At 39.7% G+C, this 20,741-nt stretch overlaps 1 protein-coding gene across 10 annotated transcripts in view; it reads right to left on the reverse strand.

Moving 5' to 3' along the window:
• Positions 1-20,741, reverse strand: part of LOC110393739 (dynein heavy chain 5, axonemal-like) — a 155,023-nt gene that overhangs the window by 25,997 nt on the left and 108,285 nt on the right. For 9 of the 10 annotated variants that reach the window (XM_021386966.1, XM_021386957.1, XM_021386964.1 and 6 more), the window contains 7 exons: positions 15,912-16,082; positions 15,123-15,501; positions 13,701-13,972; positions 10,894-11,058; positions 7,349-7,616; positions 2,296-2,417; positions 1,259-1,606 (listed from right to left, as the gene is read on the reverse strand). In XM_021386966.1, the coding sequence (XP_021242641.1) occupies positions 1,259-1,606; positions 2,296-2,417; positions 7,349-7,616; positions 10,894-11,058; positions 13,701-13,972; positions 15,123-15,501; positions 15,912-16,082 (1,725 nt within the window). Of the gene's footprint in view, positions 1-1,258; positions 1,607-2,294; positions 2,418-7,010; positions 7,126-7,348; positions 7,617-10,893; positions 11,059-13,700; positions 13,973-15,122; positions 15,502-15,911; positions 16,083-20,741 lie in introns of those variants that run through there. The other variant, XM_021386965.1, reaches the window with a different exon arrangement.

Below are 20,741 nucleotides of genomic sequence, written 5' to 3' on the forward strand. Positions count from 1 at the left end.
TGATAAATCCTCAAACCCAATTGCTAATGCTCTACACCCCTCTGAAATCAAAGTCATTTTCAAAGGGATTTCTGAGTTCAATAGCCCTCTTCAGAAGTCAGTGTTTATTCTGATCAGAGGTTGAAATTTCATCAAAAGAGCAAAGATGCTGTAATCAGACTTATTCAGTCTTTCTTTCTCAACCAAAAATAGAAAGGGGAGGAAATAAAAGATACACTGCTTTGACTAGCACAATATCCTTTGTGGAACAGAAGACCGGGAGCTTAAGAGGTTAAAAGTTTCCATGAACAATTTTGACAGATTTTGGAATGACTGAAGATAGTAGTCATGTTCTTCCTAACCTGTGACAGCGTGAAGGAGAAAAAGATGTTTCCATTCTTGGACTTGATCCTATTTACATAAAAGTCAATGGTAAAAGGTGCCTCTCCGTCAGCACAGATGCCCTTGCATCTGCTATCACTACCTTCAGAGATTCAAACCTTTTCAAGTTTGTTTTATGAGCATGGATTGTTCTCAGCCTCTTTTCTAGCACATTATCAGTAATAGAAAATCAGTTTTTTCTATTCAATCCTGCCTATTTAATTTTAATAGAACTTACCCATAAAGACATTTATCAACTTAATAGCAATGAGACAGAAACTCATAACATTCACTTCCATTTCAATTTCAGCTAACTGCAACACATGTAGCTGTACTAGAGAGAGCAGGAAGTCCCAATCCTGCAATTAATGTGACCACTGCAGTATACACACACTGCGTCATGTACGTAGGTCGCACTGAAAGTAAAACCTATTTATTTCCATGGAAACTACAACAGATACAAAGAGCACAATAACACTATTTGATAGAGACACCACTGAAAAGGGTCTGGCTCTGTCTTCTTTACATTCTTTCAATAAGTATTTAAATGAATTGATAAGATCCCCCATGAGCCTTCTCCAGGCTAAAGGGTCACAGCTCTCTCAGCCTTTCCTCATATGAAAGATGCTTTAGTCCATCATCTTCACCAGCCTTGTGTTGAACCCACTATCTTGCCCATGAGGATCAGGGCACGTGAATGTGAGGCTTTTTCTGAGTGCTTGAAGAAGGCTTTGTCTTCATTTGTCTCTACTTTGTCTTCCTAATTAGCAGACCTATAGTAGACACCCACTACAATAGCACCCATACTGGTCTGCCTGTTAATACTGCCTATACATTCATGGCTCCACAAAATAATTTCTCTGACAAAAACTCTCTTCAATACTTTAAAATGTTTTACCTCAGGTGTATCAATCACTGGCAGTTGCTCTATATACTGGAGATAATCTTCAACTGTTTTCCCTTTTGGAATAACATAATCTTTGTAGAAACAAAATTTGTCACTAAACATATGCTCTCCAAACCATACTCTTGCAAATGTATTCAGCAGTGCTTTGTCGAGGTCATCAGTTACACGGCCGCCGTACTGTACTTCTCCAAGCATATAGCGAACGCAGCTCCAGTTCACTCCACGCTTAATGTCCATATCATCTAAATGATTCTGAACAAATTGCACACTGGCTGTGAAGTCTGCCTGATTAAATTCATAAGGAATGTTCCAACCCAGTGGACCAAACTTCCTTCTTTCCTGCAAGATAGATAGAGTTAAAGATAAAAGGCTAATAGCAATTCTGGAGAATATGTTGAGTGTAGAAGAATACATAAAATATGCTGGGAATATATTCCACTAACTTTAAAAGATGATTCTTCACATAACACACATAAGTCCAAATGCTTGATTAATTACCTAGTAGTTAAATATTTTTCTTCATTTATCATCACCAGTAGAGACAGATAAACAAAGAAGAGAAACATAAACATTTTCACAGAGAAAAAAAAAGTCCTCTTTGTAAAGTAGTCAATCTGTGAGTGTAGAACTGTTGTTCTAGAAATGAAAGTACTGTTTTTGGAAAGGATGTCCAAACGAAGTCAGCTGCAATAATTTTTTATGGTTCTTTTTCGGTCCGAGTACATTCAGAGTACTGAAGTCCCTGCATGGTGCAGGGGCAGGTAGCAAAAGCTGCTTCTTACCTAATCATTTACAGATGTAGCTAGCAGTATGCGGACCTTAGGGCAGTGTCTAATATTTAAACATTCTTAATTTCCACCAAGAAGATGACTCAAAGTCAAGCACACTGCAGGCTGCCATTTGGACCACAATGTTTGTATTGATTTGCTAACACAGGCTTTACATCTAAATATGTTTTTCATTCACTAACAGATGCATTCACAAATGAACATGGCTTCATGACAGAAGAATATAAAATTATTTGAAACCTGAACAGTTGTGTGAAGAAATGCTACAGCATATAGTAACGGTTTCCACTGTGGCATGTTGCTCACTTCTAGGTGATCCTGAGTAATAGTAGAGTAGGTTCGCTTTAAGCTAGCTTTCACACCTAGAAAATAAGTATAAAAATGCAATAGATGAGCAAAAACATGTATGGAACCAATAATTCCAACTTCTGTTAAACAGGATTCACTCCTCCAATTTATAGTTTCATCCTACATATAGTTTCAAATAACCCTTCTGTAGCAATGATCTTTTCAGCTGGTCATGCCAGGCAAAGCTCAACTACATTTTGTTTCAGGTAGAAGACGATAGACCAAATTATATTAAATTCTGGCACTCAGAAAGAATTACACTTAATTTATACTTATTCTAAATGTTACCAGTAACCACTGAAATACAAACATAACTATTCAGCAATGAACAATAGAAAAGACATCTAACATGTAAAATGAAATATAGCACTGAACATCCAAGAGTCTGTTTCAATACTTACACATAAAATGAGTCTCTCATTAGCCATACAACACCAAGCATGAGTTACTCACTCCCTCTTATGATAACTTCCACCTAACCAGCTTAACACAAGTCTAAAAAGATGGATTTCTAGCGCAGTAAATAGAATATTGAGGTCATAGTACTTCCACTGATACAATAAAAGCCCTTATGCTTCTTTCCTAGTTCACAAAGATCCTGTAGAACAATATTCAGGCAAACACATTTTCAGCATATATCAGAATAAAGCTCCAAAATTAAGAGGAATTCATCAAACTAAGCGTCTTATCACAGCATGCTACAAACATAGCAGGACAGTATCTGAAAACTACAACTGTTTGTATTTCATCCTGACTTAAATTGTTACCCCAGGCATATTTCTGTTTTTAAATGCAAGTTGTAAATTGGCTATAGCCTGGATTATAAAACTGCCTCTTGGAGTTATAGGCTGTTATTATTTGATAGGATTTATGATTTGAATGATAAGGAGGGGTCACAGCACAATCAAAAATATGCTGAGCGCTGAATAAAAAAGGGTGGAGGAGAAGAGAAAAAGATGAGAAATTTTTATCAAGAGACTGACTAACTGCTCTTGAGAGTGAAGCATGTACACTGAAAAGAGGATGCCTTTCACTCCGATCAAACGCTTTGGTTAGAAACCTTACTAATATGCAAAGGGTGAATACTGAAATAAGAGTTTTAAATGACTGAGGGATTAAATTTGACCTTGGATACAAATTCTCAGCCCCCACTGACTTCATTAACTGAAATCAGTGCTAACATGCATATAAATGCAGGGCAAGTTAATATATTACACAGTCAAAGATGAGGGAGTTACAAGACACAGTAAGCATTAGGCTTGAGGATTTCATTCTGCTAGAGTCCAAAATACGAGGGCTGCTTCAAAAGTAGTGCCTCCTATTTGATTATGTTGGCCCATGACATCAGGGATGGATGTTGGTGGTATGGCAGTAGAGGCTGAACTTTCCCACTAACATTCCAATGTTGCCATGGGACAGATGGCAGCAGAAGGGCAGTCTGACACAATGGCAACTGACATGGAAGTGCATATGAAGCAAAGGTGTGCCACTGAATCCTCCATGCAGAAAACATGGCACCCATCGACATTCACCGGTGCTTGCTGAACATTTATGGAGTCCAAACAGTGAATGTGATGTGAGCACGATGAGGCAGCGGGTAGTGCATTTCAGTGGTGGTGACAGAGACATGAAAGACAAGCCACCTTCTGACGGCCATGCAGGTTTTTACAAGTGCAGCATGCAGGCTCTTGTTCATTGCTGTCAAAAATGCATAGCTAATGGTGGTGAGCATGTTGAAAAATAGTGTTTCATAGCTGAGATTTTGCTCTATCAAATAGTGTTATTGTGCTATCTGTATCTGTTGTAGTTTCCATGGAAAAAAATAGGAGGTGTTACTTTCAGAGTGACCAGTGTACAAATTCAGCCCTCCCTGGTAGGAGGTTAGCATGGTAAGTTGCTCCTATAAATATAAAAACGACATCTGCAGATAGAAGCGTAGTTTGAGTAAGACAGGGACAGTCAGCAGCAGGACACCTACAGGTTAGAGACTAAGAAAAGGTGGATTATTTCATATCACACAGAATCACATCATACAGGTGAGGCTGGAAGGGGCCTCTGGAGGTCACCTTGCCCAACACCCCTTCTCAAAGCTAGATCAGCCAGAGCTTGTCACTCAGAACCTTGTCCAGGTGGGTTATGAGGATGGAGCCTTTAAAAAATCTGAACAAGATGTTCCAGTCACACAGAGACCATCACACTTGGTCTTTTTTCTACTGCTATACAGAAATTGCCTGGATTTCTGCTTATGTCCATCACTTTCCTTCTTTCACTTGGCACCAATGCAAAGTTGTGCTGTTTTCTTTACTCCCTCCTATCACATGTGCATATGCATTGATAAGGTGTCCCTGACCATTCCCTTCTCAGGGTTAAACAACCATAGCTCCCTCAGCCTTTCCGTGTATGTCAAATGCTGCAGTTCATTCAGTATCTTTGTGACCCCTCACTGGACTTGTTCCAGTATGTCCATGTGTTTCCTGTACTGAGAATCTCAGACCTGGACAGACCACTCCAGATATTCTCTCAGCATGGCTTCAGTACAGAAGTATCACCTCCCTCAGCCTTCCAGAAGTGATCTTTCTAAAGCAGTGCTAGGTGCTGCAGGCCATCTTTGCTCCAAGGGTGTATTGCTGGTTCATGTTCCACTTGATCTCCATCAGGAGCTCCATGTCCTATTCTGCAAAGCTGTGTCAGCAGCTGCTCAGACCCATCATGTATGCGTGTATGGAGTTCTTTCCCTCCGGGGGCATTGTCTGGCATTACCCTATGTTGAAGTTCAACAGATTTCTGTTATCCCATTTCTCCAGCCTGTCAGCTTCCCACTGAACAACAACATGACCATCTGGTATATCAAAGCTTTCTTACCACTTTGTATCATCTATACATTTGAGGGTGCAGTCTCTCCCATTGTCCAGGTCATTAATGAAAAGGTAAAACATTACTGGTCCCAGTATCAACCCCTAGGGTCCAGCTCTCCAGGTGGATTTGTGCAGACAACTACAACACTTTGAGCCTAGGACTTCATACAGTTATCAGTCTACTTAACTGTACACTTGTGAAATCTCTACTTCATTAGTGTGTCTCTAAGGATGTTATTGGAGGTAGTGTCAAAAGCCTTTTTCAAGTAATGACAAACATCACTCTTTGCTGTCCCTCATCCACTAAACCCATCGTCTCATCATAGAAGGAAAGCAGGCTGGCTACCAGACTGAAAGATTAATATGTAATCAATGGCTTATGGTTTCCTGGCAGCCACGGAAAAGGCAAGTACACCAAGGACAGATATTGTTCAATATCTTCATCAGTTGCTTGAATAAGGAGATAAAAGGTAACCTCAACAAATTTGCAGATAATAATAAAGAGTGGTTGACATACTAAATGGTGGAGCAGCAATTCAGATGGATCTCGAGAGTGTTGAAGACTTCACAAACAGTACCTGCATGAAGTTCAACAAGAAGTGAAAAGTCCTGCATCTGTGGCAGAACAATTCCATGCATTTGTACCAGCTGAGATCTGACTGCCTGAGTCCTAACGATAAGCACCTCCAGGTTATTGCAGATGCCTGGTCTGCTATAGGACTCTCATAGTAAATAATGCAAATCAGATAGTGTGCAACCTTAAAAGGAGCATAGCCTGCAGTCTGAATGAAGTTATCATCGCTTTCTCCTTAGCAATGATCAGGTTTCCCCTTGGAAACAATGTCCACTTTTGGCATGCAAAGGAGGTGTGGAGAAACAAAAAGAGCCTATAAATGTGGCTGGGAGCTAAGAGTGCATGACTTACAGAAACAGATATGCAAAAAACAGCCTAAAATGTGAAGACAGCATTGTGTACATACGTGAGACAGTGTCTGTCCAAAACTGAAAAGTTGAATTCTGAAGCACAAACCTGTCACTTGGTAGCTGCGACTGGTACAGGCTACAAAAATTGAGTGAGTGAGAATGATGTAAGTCAGAACTGCCAGTCAGGAGGCTGATCACACATTGTGCTTTTACAGGTGGACTACTGAGGTTGGGGAAATTGGCAGATTAAGGGTGCAGAAAAATGCAAGATAAACATCCTAGCTGGAGAAAACAACCCAGAATTGAGCAAAGTCCTGAAGATGGCGGAGATGCATGGATACAAATACCAGGGGATGCCCATAGACCCAGGCCAGTAATGTTCAAGACTGGTCGTTGCATGCAGCTACACAGCATGAAGCTGAGATGACTTTCTGCCGATTTTCTGTCTGATCTTCCTGGACAGTAGTGTTGTCTCTAATGGGGAGGGAAATCAAGACCAAATGACAGCAGAATTGAGGGGTTTGGAACACAAGAAAGTGAATGTCTAAAACAATCACATTTCGTAAAAGCTCTAACCTCAGTGATTCTTCTGTAAATCCCTGGATTCAGATCCACCAGAGGTTATTATTTACTCTCTTGTTGGTTATAGAAGCTAAGGGGTGATTCAGCAACAACAAATACTTGAAGGACAATAACAAAGATGCTGGGATCAGACTCTTTGCAGCAGTGCAAGATGACATAACAAAAAGCAACAAGCCACAGCTACATACTGCAGTGTGGGACACTAGGGTCAAGTGTTCAGAAGAGTCCTTCAATTTCATTACTCACAAGAGTACAGGATCAGTCCTCCTCTGCATCCTTGGGTGTGGTCAACAGGATGGCAAGAAAAGAGAGGCAGCATGCACTAAATTTAAGAAAGTTCCACTGACAAGATCCACAGGGTCTACCCAAACAACAAAACACTATCAATTTTTGTTACAAAACAATGTCAGTTTTCTCCCCAAAAGAATTATGCTTTACACACTGCAAGACTGACTTACAAAGTACTGTATTTAGCACTTAGAGAGAATAAAGACTAAAACATAGTGTGTATTTCAGTGATACAGAGAGGAAATAAAATCAAGCCCCCTTTTCCGTAATTCCCCCGAAAAAGCATGGTTTCCTACCTTGAGGTGGTTCGTTAGTAAATTTGATAGATGCCTGTAAAAGATTAATAGGAAACTCTGGGTGAGCCTCTGTTGTGATCCAGGTCCTGAAACCTTCACTGATTGATTCTGTTGTTGTGATGGTGTCCATTAATTCATTAAGAAACACTAAGCCAAGGTGGCAGTTCTGTAGAAGGAGCCATCCTCCATCTTGCATGCACTTATTTAACAGGCGTCTTGCATGGACTTCCTGGCCCTGGCCCATTGAAATGGCATGACAGGGAATGTTCTGGAAAGTAAAAAAGTTTTTATTTGTAATTTTTTAAAGTATAATTCTTTGCAATGATTGGCCACATGATACACTGCTTCTATAAGCCAATTTATAGTGACACTGTGCCACAGAGAAAACCACTAACATCAATAGGGATTGATTATATGAAAACAGAGAAAAATAAAAGCATAATCCTCCAAGTTCAGGCATTCAGAAAAACAGAAGATGAAAGAATACCTCACAAGGGTATCTGGAAAAGAAAAACTGACCAGGTTGCTATAAGGACTATACAATTCTGTAAGTAAAATGCAGGAAAAACTCCCTTTTGCTTATATTTCTTACTGTCCTTTTTCTTGTTGTTTAGTGATCGCCTGACTTAGGTTGGCTGCCTGGCTCCTAACAGGGAAAATTAGAATTCCCAAATTCAGTGGAGTACATTATTCCACACACATTGTAAATACAGGTGAAGTTGGAGGCAAGAGAATTGATGTTTCATGAACCGTTTCTTGCCCAAGAACTACAGCTGACTATACCTCATGATGCAAGCTATGAGCTACATAAAGACTTAACAGTCTGGGCCTATCTCCATCTGGCTAAAAGCTGCAAAGATTAATGTTAGGTTTTCCTGCTAGGGACTGTCACTGCAAAACCAGAAGGAAGGAAGAAAGTCATCCGGTCCTAAACAGTGTGGATGAGGCTGCAGGAGAGAAAGTTTAACCACATGGACACAGGGTATGATGGGTCATTTCACCTTAGGGTCAGAGGACAGGTCCTAACCAGATTTTACTGAGTAGCATAAATGCAGCTACTGTATATGATCCTCCACACCCTGGAAAAAAAAAAAAGATTTAAGAAGAAAACACCAAAGATCAGAAAGTAGTTATATCCTGCTCTCAGATCATTAAAAAAAATGAAATTGTAGGCAAAGGAAGGAAAGCTAAATAACATGAAAGAAGTAAAGCTGAATAAGCTGTGAAGCCACATGTAGAAGGAACAAGAACTTTCTCTTTTCTAAGGAGTATCGGAGTACAGCTAGCAATCCTATACGTCAGATGCTACCACTACCCCTGCAGACTGCATAGATATTCAGCTCGTTCAATATTCCCTAACAAAGAATCTGCTCATAATTTGCTCCTCTTCGCAATGTTACCTCTCAAATGTACAACCATTAAAGGTTAAAGAAACATCAAGAGAAGGAAAAAATATTTTTTCACTACAGATTGTCCTCCTTTTATTCCTTCTAAAAGACTTTCATCAAAATGTTTGTCTACAGGATGTTTCTGTAAATAGTGAGTCATACCAATATATGTGTCATCTTAATGCAGATGAAATTACTATAATTTTAGTCATCCCAGTGTCCCTAACAGTTTTGCTGAAGGTTCTATGCATCAGTCTCTAAATAAGAAACAAATACTATAATAATTAAAATATGTAGTTTTAATGAAGTTAAAATGTTAGGCATCATGAATTTCATTTTAATTAAGAAGGTTCAATTCTCACTCCAAGTGAAAGCACTAGAGGCATAAATCCAACTAGTTTTAAAATAGAGCTAGCTAGCTTTATAAGGATGCTTATATAACTCAAGAGTCACAGATAACGTTTCTGTTTCTTTGTGGGGTGGTCATCTGAAAAACAAAATTTTAGAGTGAAAGATAAATTCTAGTTATTAATTTGAATGCTTCCAACTGTAGAGAATTGATTTATGTTGTCAATATCATTTTCAGCTTGACTTCTTATTGTTCTATATATGCTTCCTTAAAACATGAAAACATTTTAAAACTGCCCACTACAGTGCATTTTCAGAGCAACAAGAAAACCTGCTGTTTTTTCTGACAGTCAGAATTAGAGAGCACTTTCTATGAGTACTTGCCCCAAACTGACTAAGGTCTTGCTTAGGATTTGACAGAATGGAAGAGTGCTTTGCTCCCCCCGATGCAAGCCTGACTCTAAGTGACCAGCTGACTTCAAGTGACTCTGTAGGGAGTTTAGCATACCTCACTCCTCCCACATGACCAGTGGGATAGAAAAACTCAGCTCCTGGATGCAAGTCAGAGTTACATTTCAATCATGTGCCCTGAAGTGCTTTCAGAGGCACCACTCTTTATTGATTCCAAAAAATAACTCCTATTGGAGAGAGCGTAAGTACCTATCTAGGAATCTGATTTGCAGGATATACACGTTGAAGGGCAAAACAGGTGACAGAAAACACCATCACAAAACTGATACTCAAATTGGTATTCATACCATAGGCAATGAAAAAAAAAAAAAACAACCAGATTCCAATCAGAAACAGCTAACATATAGGGGACAAAAAAATTGTTCATTTCCAGCCCACAAATTTTCTTGCAGTCAGTATTTTATGAATAGGAAAAATATTGTTCTTGCAGTACATTGCTTCCACTAAGTCTAAAAATCCTGCTCAACCAGCTACATTCCTCCCCTTGCCTACATTGGTACGTTGGCTGGTTATCTGGTTTTGGGACAAAGATCATGTCAACAACCTAACTTAAGATTCCTAACATTAAACACTGATGTGAGAGTTAGATCCTAACATTAAACATTCCATATAACAATCAGATAAATAAAATAAAAGAAGCCTGATTTTCAAGGATGAGCACCTAAGCTTTCTAATTAATAACCCAGAGATTTGTGTGTCGTCCTCATTTTGTGAGTGAATTTTACTAAGTGTGTACAAAATTCTGCACCTATATACAAAGATACATTCTAACAAGGAGGAAAAGTTATGGAGATCTACTGTGAATAACTTATTCTCAGGAAAATTGTATTTGCATCTATATTGTGAATTATAAAACATGAAGCATGGAGTGCTGTAAGAAATGTTGAATTTCTTCATCAAGTGAATTGACAGATAGGGTCTCCAAAATCATTTTGTCTGTCACTATGTTTTTATATTGTTTATTTATTTTTCTGTTCTTCCAATAGTTGTCTTTACTAACTGTGATCTCTTGCAGTGAATGAGGTGCAGTGCACACAAGTAATGCTTTGTTCTTAAAGCTAAGTGTTTTCACTAAGTAATGGACCATCCTGGTCTGCTGCATAAGGACAGAGGGCTCATTGGAATGAAACAACTGGAAAAAGCAGGTAAGTAACATTTTCATTTCCTCAGAATATTCATTTTGGCTACTGGTCCAAAATTAACTTGCAGGAAACAGTGGTATGAACAAAAACGTCACCACTAGAACAGACATAAAACATGGAAATAACTTTTCTAGTTCAAGAGAGAGACATTTTACATGTCTATCACCTCTAGCAAACTCAGTTTAGGATAGGATACCTTTGATTTTGCAAGACGTTCTATATTTTCAGTGGGGTCAGACCCCACTGATAAAAAGCATGTCAGAGGTGTTCGACAGTCACTTTCTGACCACATTGCTTCCATTTCAAGTATAAATCCTTCCGCATATTTCATACCAAGGGATTCTGCAATGTAGTGTCGAGCCTAAAAAAACAAATCAAAACAAAAAAAAGTTAAAAAAATATATAAATATTTTATTTTTAATTTACCAGTAATTGCTAGTTTGGAATTTACCAATAGCTATGTGGGAAGGCAACAACTTTTTAAGATTTCATTTTCAGCTTCAACGCAAGAAAAGTTACAGTCCACAGGATGCAACTATTGAAATTCTCAGGTAGCAAACTTTGAAGAAGCAAAAGAAAGCATTTTGTTCACACAGCAGTCATCCCATGATTTTTGTTGTTAGAGCATGCTAAATGGTTTTTAAAAAAAAATACAGAAATTCGTGCAAAATAGATTCACTCTTGGCTCTTACAGCAACCCAAGCATGGCCAGCAAACTACTGACCACTAAAGGCTGGTAGATAACTGTTTGAACCCTTCTTTTCTTTTGGCTCAAAGCTTGCTTTCTGAGGTATGTTTTGTGATAAGACTCTAACTGACTTACCAAGGAGGCAAATGGTAGGTGTCTCTGTGTGGCAATCAACATCACCGTGTGAACATTTGAAAGCATTTCCTTCAGAGCTGTTTGCCCCAGGAAGAGAGTGCTCAGGAGTGTTTACTGGCGGAAGATCTGGCCAAGTAGCACCAGCTTGGTATGGGAGACTGGGGGAATGATATCATAGTACCCTGTGAAAAACAGGATGCAGGTGGGCACCTCCCTGCTCCCTCTTATCTGCTGGCAAGGCCCGGAAGGTGGGAACAAAGGAATTTTCTGCTGAGATCCCAAAGCCAGAAGCTGCCACTCCAGAGAGAGCTGACTCAACCACTTTGGATTTGAACTGTCACTCCAAAGAGAGCTGACTTGACCACTTTGGACTTATAAATAAGTTCCTACTACTGTTGGAGGTGGTCGTCGACCAAAGGGGTTGTCGACCAAAGCAGTTGTCAACCAAAGTGGTTGGCAACCAAACAACAAGCCCTGATGACCCATCACCCAAGAAGATCAACATCAGCGCTACAAACAACGCTGGACCCCTGGTGGTGACTATCTCTCTTGCTTTCCACAAAGACTCCTTGCTTTTTTTTAATCTCTTTTCTATTACCCACCTTCCCTTCCCCATCTCCCTAAGCTACTAGGATTTGTAATAAACTGGTCGGCCTAACATTTGACCCGTTGTGTCTTAATCTCACCATCGGGTATACATATATTAAAAGAACCCCTTCTCCCTCCTGTAAATTGGAGACAATAACGAAGTGAAAGAGCTGCTTGATACCAGCCCCATTCTTAGCTCCTCTAAGCATATATTGTTGATGCTTGATCTACAGCATAGCAGACTGGACAAATCTTCAGCTGACTCAGTTACAGTCTTCCATATATTTGTTGGAAATGCAAACAGAAGTTCTCCTGTCCAGTGGTTACACAATTCAAGTCTCTTATGCTTAGTATCTATTTCTACAAAATATAAACACAGCTCAGACTATAGCCTTAAAGATCTCAGACTTTTCTATGTCTCTATTTTCCTCTTTTCATGGACATTTTCTAAAACAATTTCTAAGCTATCATGGTGTATGAAAGACTTTTTTGAAAGCCATGATTTTCCAACTGTGCAAACAACTAGCTGAGGTGTGTATTATGGAGAGAAACACCCAAGATCAAAGGGGACTGGGCCAGATGTCAGACTGAGAAAAAATACATCCATCAATAAACTTTCCACTATTGTGACTTTTGTCCTACTGAACAGAGGTAACATTTTATAGTGTTTGGAAAGATCGTAAGGAAACAAGAGATAAAGAAAGTAATAACAGAAAAGTATCTCCTCTTTCCTCAACAATTAAAATAATTACAGTATTTGAAATCACTGTTCAGAGACATTCTTTCTCAAAGGTGGTTGAGCAGGACAATATAAGTATTGCTGGATGAGCAGTAGCAGATTTATTATTTTGGTCTGTTTAGATTGTGGAAAGTGGAGTTCCCATTCTTCTCTCCTTCGCCAGCTGAAGTGCAGGAAAGGAAGAAGGATGGATCCACATGGATCTTGTTGAAGAAAAGTGTCCCCTAAATACAACGTGCTATCACAACATATAACGTGTAAAGCTGAGGTATGGAAGAAAATCAGAAGTACTACTTTTCAGTGCATCTGAAGATTTTAAAAAAATGAAGATATGATCATATTCTCAAACATCTCTTAGAAACCTATATAGAGAAGCAAATCCAAATATCACATACAATATCTGCCTCGAGACAGTTTTAATTATTACTTCTTCAGTGCAGAGGGATAGGTAAGTAAAAAGTTCTGCTATTTTATTGCACCTGTCATCAAAGTGAACTGCTCTCTTTCCACTTCTTGTGTGAAGAAATACGGATGCGTCTTTTAATTCTCTGGAAGAATGCAACCACTTTACAAGTTTCAGGGCTCCACTTACAAAACACCACAAAAAAATGACCAATATTCTTAAAGCTCAAACACAACGTTATGCAATGCCCTAATCTGTTACAATTAAATAAATAAAAATACGTTTTTCATATACATTAGAAGGACCTCAATATCTTTCTTATTTTTCAAAATACTTCACTCTGTGAGAAAACTATGATAAAAAACAAAGTTAGGGAACATAAGTTTAGAATTAGTAGTTATAAACACTGTGTTTACATATACATAAACACTGTATGAAAACACATCTTACTTGGGCAACGGTATGATCAGGGCACCAGCTACGGACAAGGAGAAGCTTACGGAATTGATCCAGTAAGCTGTCATACCCATCAGGAACAACAGTTTTTTCAGGTGCTTCTGCATCAAACCAAGCTTTCCAGGCCTTCTCATTCCTAACAACTTGTACCAGAAGCTGGTTAAAAGGGCACAAGCTAGACAACTGCACAAGATTAAGCCATGTCATGTCAAGGATCCATTTTTTTGGTTTCGGTTCCACAGAATTCAGATCCAAACTGGCACCTCCTGGAGAGCAAAATAATTATACAGAGAAACAAACAAACAAAACATTGTTAAAGAGGAAAAATAACAAGTAATCCAACATTTTTTATTTTTGTGATTTGGGGAATAAAAATCTCTGTAAAACAGGACCTAGAATTATGCACAGAAGAGTTATTTAATGAAGATGGACTGGGGCCATGAACAATGAATGGTCTCAATGCCTCCCAAAGCTGATATCCCAGTATTATTTGAGTTTCTTTTCCTCCATCTGGAGAGCTAGAACAACAGTTGCCTAGCTAAAAGGATACTTAAACCCAAGTGTTCTGATCAGATGTAGAGAGGATCTATGGTTAGTCCAGCACCCCTTCACCTATACTACAGAATGACAAAGCACATAGTGCATTCATCTCCAGGTCTTCAACTTCAACAGCTCACCCACCACTCCAGCATCATGCCCATTTGTACCTTCAATGCAGCTGAGTCACAGTTAAATATTAAACTGGTATTTGCCAAGCATGTTGAGATATTTGGATGCAAGAACATGATTGAATTTATCTTAGTATGTGACTGTGCTTAGCTTATCTCAGAGACAGTGAAGTCTACCCCCACAAGAACTTAATAACCTTTACAAAAATTTTATGTTGTCATTGTGTCTTAGCAGTGATGTGCACTGGTGGCATAACATAGTGACGGTGATATACAGCAGTGTTTTACAATGTCCAACAAATTTCTACTTTTTTATTACAGTCACACTTAAATGTGGTACAGAGTACCCATGCGTTCATACGCATGCTCACCAGCAATCAAAAGAGATTTTCATGACTGCCTGCAAGCACACAGATGAAAGCATGAGCCAACTCAAAAAAAAAAGAGGCATGCAGGAGAAAATTACATGGTCTTTTACAAAGTAACAACCTTTTTTTTTCCTCTGTTATCCAACACAAAATTGTTAAGTAAACTCATTTTAGCACTATTTTGACAACGAATAATCTACATTATTTGTTTTGTAAATTCTATATTGTAAACTTCTCTTTTGTAATACACATGTATTCACTCACCAGTTAAAAAGCACCACTTCTAATGGATAGAACATACTGCTAGTGTAAGCCCTGCAAAATCTGAATTTGGCAGTCCACAGACATATGTAAGTAGAGAATATTTATGTAGAAATTACCTTTGATCAGTGTCTCAAACTCACTGTGTGAAATTTTCTTGGCCTGCAAGTCAATCTTCAGTGCCAAAAGCAATGTAAACAGGAATCTGTGATTTTCATACAGCCCTCGAACTGTATACTTGAAGACTTCATAGGTGAGATGCTCAATTATATACAGCACCCTTTTCCCTGTGATCTGAGATTTCTGAGATCTTTCCACTGACAGGTCAAAAATGCCAAGAAACTGCCGTAAGGATGTTTGGTACATGACATTCACCAAGCTCATTTCCACAATTAGGAAATAAAGGATGCTGCCACGACCAGCAACGGGCCGATACTCTTCACGTGCAGTATTGATTTTCACCTCTGTCTCCGCTGCTATGCTTAATTTTTCACTGACCTTAAAATTAATTGAAAAGATGATGCAGATTAAGTCATGTCATTTGTGATTTATACTGCACAAGCAAAAGAAAAAGGTCTTGATTAAGATCACATTGGTATTTTCAGTCAATCTTTGTTGGTGTTTCAACAGAGGCAACTGTGTCTTCAAGTGCTCAAACACCAAGCACAACAGGATTTGATTCAACTTAACACTTGCAAGTTATGTCAGGAATATAGGAAATTATCCAGGCAAAAGTTTAATTTTGCAACATTTTTATAATGGAAAATGATACAGTTTCTACTATTTATTAAGAAGTACAATGCTGCATAGCAACTCTAAATTGGAAAGCAAAAACAGGAAAACATCTTTCTACAGATAATCTTCAAATTACAACTAGACAATGCATCTGCAAGGTATTCAAAATTCACCTCTTCTGCTGTTGTTTTAGTGATTCTTAGGACTTCTATTAGAGACTCATCTTCAACCAAAGAGCCCTCTGTACTCATTAGGCGAAAGAGTAGGTTATCTTCAAGCTCCTGCATTTTCCTCTTGTTAGATGTCACTTCCTCCATCAGTTTGACTCTTTCTGCCTCAAGCTCCTGTACTCAGAAAATCAGACATTTTCATTAAAATATTTAGGATTGATTAATTAAAAAAAAAAAAAGCAAGCCATAAAATGACACATTAAATGTGATTTCATGCATGATAGATTGGAGGGTTTCCTACTTTTTCTATAAAATACAGAATCATTATATGCTACAGTGATTTATATGTATACCACATTTGTTTGATTAATGCTGCATACTGAGGAGTGAACATGCATCAGAATTACATGAGCAACCTTCCTCAGAGTAAGATGCACAAAGCACTGAAACTAGTTTCCAATGGGAAATGATAAAAGCCACATTACATTAAGTACTGAAAATTAAATCAGACAAAGGAGTGAAAAATGCATTGTATGGACTGATTTTACATTTTAGGGAAATTGACTGGGTGGCCTACTCCATTTCTAATTTCTATCATCCTGTGACTTTGCAAGATACACTCCTCTACTGCTTAGAAAATAGAAGATACTACAACAATTATTATCTATGTGATGAGGAATTTTTATGCAATTTCTACAAGACAGGCGATGGTAAGTGACAATAACAGACAAATCAACACAATGCCAAGTGAAATGAGGCATCTGTGTTGCACAGTCCTACACAGCTCAGAGGCACCCTTGCTAGGTGCTTTATTTATTCAATCAAGTCAACATCCCTGTAAGAAAAAGGCAGTTAATAATACCAATCTGCCTAAACCTATGGCTTTGGTTTATTTTCATTCTTGTCAAAGTGACAACTTAGAGAAAAAGGAGATGTATGAAGTTACAGAGTACAGGAGAAGCTCTCTTGTATTTCAGAGAGGGAATGACAAATTTCTTCACTCTCACAAACTTCTTATTTGGAAACCTGTTTATAATATATTCTAGGGCTATAGAATGTAGCTCTGTGGAAGCTACAAATAAATGAGCCCTAAAAGAAGAGAATGACTTAAGCCTCAGCCATTCAGATTCAGTTTCTGTATTTTCTCCTCTTTCACTAACACACACAAAAAAAGGTTAGAATTACACGATAGGACCAGTTCTACAGAACAATTAAATAAGCACTTAAGTACGTGATTAAATTCTATTTATGGCCATGCTTATTTAAGAATAGGCACCCTACTCATTCTGTTTGTAAGACTTTAAAGAGTATCTTTTCAAAAGTGAGCAAATATATCAGGTACCAGGGTTTTGCTTGCAAGTGGATTTCATGACCACATTTGTAACATAAAAACTAGCTGCTCTGAACCTGAACATTGGCAGCAACTTCTTTATCAAAGTGGAAAAAGATGCTGATGATATTTTTTTTCCAAGCAGTTAGAGGAACAATCTTGAAAGCCAAGAAAAATAAATACTTCTTTGATCATGTATTTCATTGATCACTGTAACAATCATTAAGAATGTCTCGGTCCCTTTAATCTATTACTTTAGCTCAGTGATCATAAATTTGTCTTCTTGTTCTAATAGAAAACCTGCTTTTCAGATTCTCTCTTAATGCTCTGTCTTTTCTTTCAAGTAAATTTATCAGAGCTCCCTTGGCTATCCATGGCAGGACATTCATCTCTTAGTGAGACAGAATAACCATGATTTCTTCATATCTCCTAAATGGAACGGATTAATAAATGTGGATCACCTGCAACAATGTCCCTGTGCAGTAATTAATGCTAATACTAAACAGTTACCCCTGCAGCTCCCTTCAGCTGATACACAGTACTGGATGAGTATTTTTCAATGAATAATTTTTAGTATGTATTACTATATACATTCAATATGAATTCTGTAACAGTTTTGTCCAGAAAAAGAAAAACAACACCAGACAAAAAGGTACTCACACCACTTTTTATTTGAGCATTTAGAAATAGAAGCTTCTATGCAGACCATGGGAAATCACTTCTGTCTTGAGAAGACATTTAAAACTCTGTCTCCCATCAGAGATCTATAATCACCGATTGCCCGATGAGGAGGAGGAAGTTGATGAGTACTTCTACAAACAGCTGAAAGTAGCTTCATGACCATGGGTACTGGTTCTCATGGGGGACTTCAATCACCCTGAATATTTGCTGGAAAAACAACAGCCAGGCACACACAGCCCAGGATGCTCCTGTAGTGCACCGAAGATAACTTTCTGATGCAGGTGGTGGAGGAGCCAACAAGGAAAGTTGCTGGACATTGTTCTTACAAAGATGAAAGGACTGGCTGTGAACGTGAAGGCCGCGGGCAGCCCTTGTTGCAGCAACCATGAGATAGCAGAGTTCAGGATCTTACATGGAAGAAACACAGCAGTGAGTAGGATTGCAACCCTGGACTCCCAGAGAGCCAAAAATGACCTCTTCAAGGACCTACCTGAAGGTATCTCATGGGTTACGCATTGGAAGATAAGGGGGCTCAAGAGAGTTGGTTGATATTCAAGCACCACTTCTTCCAAGGTCAAGACTGGTACAGCTCCAAGAATAAGAAATCAGGCAAAGGTGGAAAGAAACCCACATGGATGAGCAAGGAGGTCATGGGAAAAGCCAAATGGAAGAAGAAAGTCTACAGAATGTGGAAAAGGGATCTGGCCACTTGGGAGGAATATAGGAATGCTGTCAGGGCATGCAAGGATGTGATAAGGAAGGCTAAGGCCCACTTGGAATTAAATCTGGTGAGGGAGGTCAAGGACAACAAGAAAGGCTTCTTTAAGTATGTCTATAACAAAATGAAGACTAGGGAAAATGTGGGCCCACTTCTGAATAAGGTGGGTGCCCTCCCAGATAATGAAGAAAACTGAGGAGTTACTGAACACTTTTTTTGCTTCAGTTTTCACTGCAAAGTCTGCCCCTCAGAAATCCGAGACCGTGGAGATTAGAGAGAGAGTCTGGGGAAAGGAAAACTTCTCCTTGGTTGAGAATAATCTGGTCAGAGTTCATCTAGGCAAACTTGCTGCACACAAATCCATGGGCCCCGACTGGACACACCCACGAGTGCTGAGGGAACTTAAAGAAGTGATTGCCAAGCCACTCTCTACCATCTTTGGAAGGTCATGGAGAATGAGAGAGGTGCCTGAGGACGGGAGGACAGCCAATGTCGCACTGATCTTCAAAAAGGGTACTAAGGAGGACTCAGGAAACTACAGGGCCGTCAGCCTCACCTCCATCCCTGGGAAGATGATGGAGCAGCTTATTCTGCATGTCATCTCCATCCAAGCGTAAGAAAAGGAGATTAAGAGTAGTCAACATGGATTCACCAAAGGGAAATCATGCTTGACCTATCTGACCATCTTGACCAAGCTGTGTGTGGTGCAGTCGAAATGCCTGAGGGTCGCAAATGCCATTCAGAGACCTAGGTTCAAGTAGTGGGCCCAGGTGAACTTAATGAGGTTCAATAAATCCAAGTACAAGCTCTTGCGCCTGGGTCGTGGCAACCCCCACTATCATTACAAGCTGGCAGATGTAAGGAAGGAGCACAGCCATGCCAAAAAAGATTTGGGGGTACTGGTGGATGGTAAACTGGACATGAGCCAGCAGTGTGCCCTCACAGCCTGTGAGAAAGCCAATCATATCCTGGGCTGCATCAAAAGAAGCGTGGCCAGCAGGTCGAAGGAGGTGATCCTGCCTCTCTACTCCGCAGTGGTGAAACCTCACCTGGAGTGTTGCGTCCAGATGTGGAGTCCTCAGTACAGGAGAGACATGGACCTGTTGGAGTGCATCCAGAGGATGGCCACAAAAATGATACAAGGGTTGGAAAACCTCCCCCACAAGGATAGGCTGAGAGAGCTGGGGCTGTTCAGCCTGGAGAAAAGGCGGCTCCAGGGAGACCCGAAAGTGGCCTTTCAGTATCTAAAGGGGGCTATGAGAAAGAAGGGCACAGATCCTTTAGCAGGCTCTGTGGTGATAGGACAAGGGGAAATAGTTTCAAACTAAAAGAGGGGAGATTTAGATTGGACATAAAAAAGAAGTTTTTTATAATAAGGATGATGAGGCACTGGAACATGTTGCCCAGCGAGGCAGTGGAAGCCCCATTCTAGGAGACACTCATGGTCAGGCTGAACGGGGCTCTGAGCACCCTGGCATAGCTGTGACCCTTCTTAAGTTCTCTGAACTTAATATCTCTTGATAAGCTAGAGGGAGATTTGGCGGCATAGATAAACTTAGGAACTGTGAGATAGATGAGTGGACAGTGAGGTGGATTCAGAACTGGCTGACTGGCAAAGCTCAGAGGCTTGTGATCAGGAGCACAGAGATTAGTTGGAGGCCTGTAACTAGTGGTGTTCCCCAGGGATCCGTGCTGGGTCCAGTCTTGTTCAGCATCTTCATCAGTGACTCGGATGAAGGGATAGAGTCCACCCTCAGCAAGTTTGCTGATGATGCAAAGCTGGGATGAGCGGCTGACACACCAGAAAGCTGTGCTGCCATTCAGTGAGACCTGGACAGGCTGGAGAGTTGGGTGGAGAGGAAACTGATGAGGTACAACAAGGTCAAGCGCACAGACCTACAGCTGAGAAGGAATAATTGCATGCATCAGTACAGGTTAGGGGCTGACCTGCTGGAGAGGAGGTCTGCAGAGAAGGAACCTGGGTGTCCTGGTGGACAGCAAGCTGACCATGAGCCACCAGTGTGCCCTTGTGGTCAAGAAGGCCAATAGTATCCAGAGGTGCTTTAAAAAGAGCACGGCCAGCATGTTGAGGGAGGTTCTCCTC

The sequence above is a fragment of the Numida meleagris genome, chromosome 2 (assembly GCF_002078875.1).
Source record: "Numida meleagris isolate 19003 breed g44 Domestic line chromosome 2, NumMel1.0, whole genome shotgun sequence".
In the NCBI taxonomy this organism is placed as follows: Eukaryota; Metazoa; Chordata; class Aves; order Galliformes; family Numididae; genus Numida; species Numida meleagris.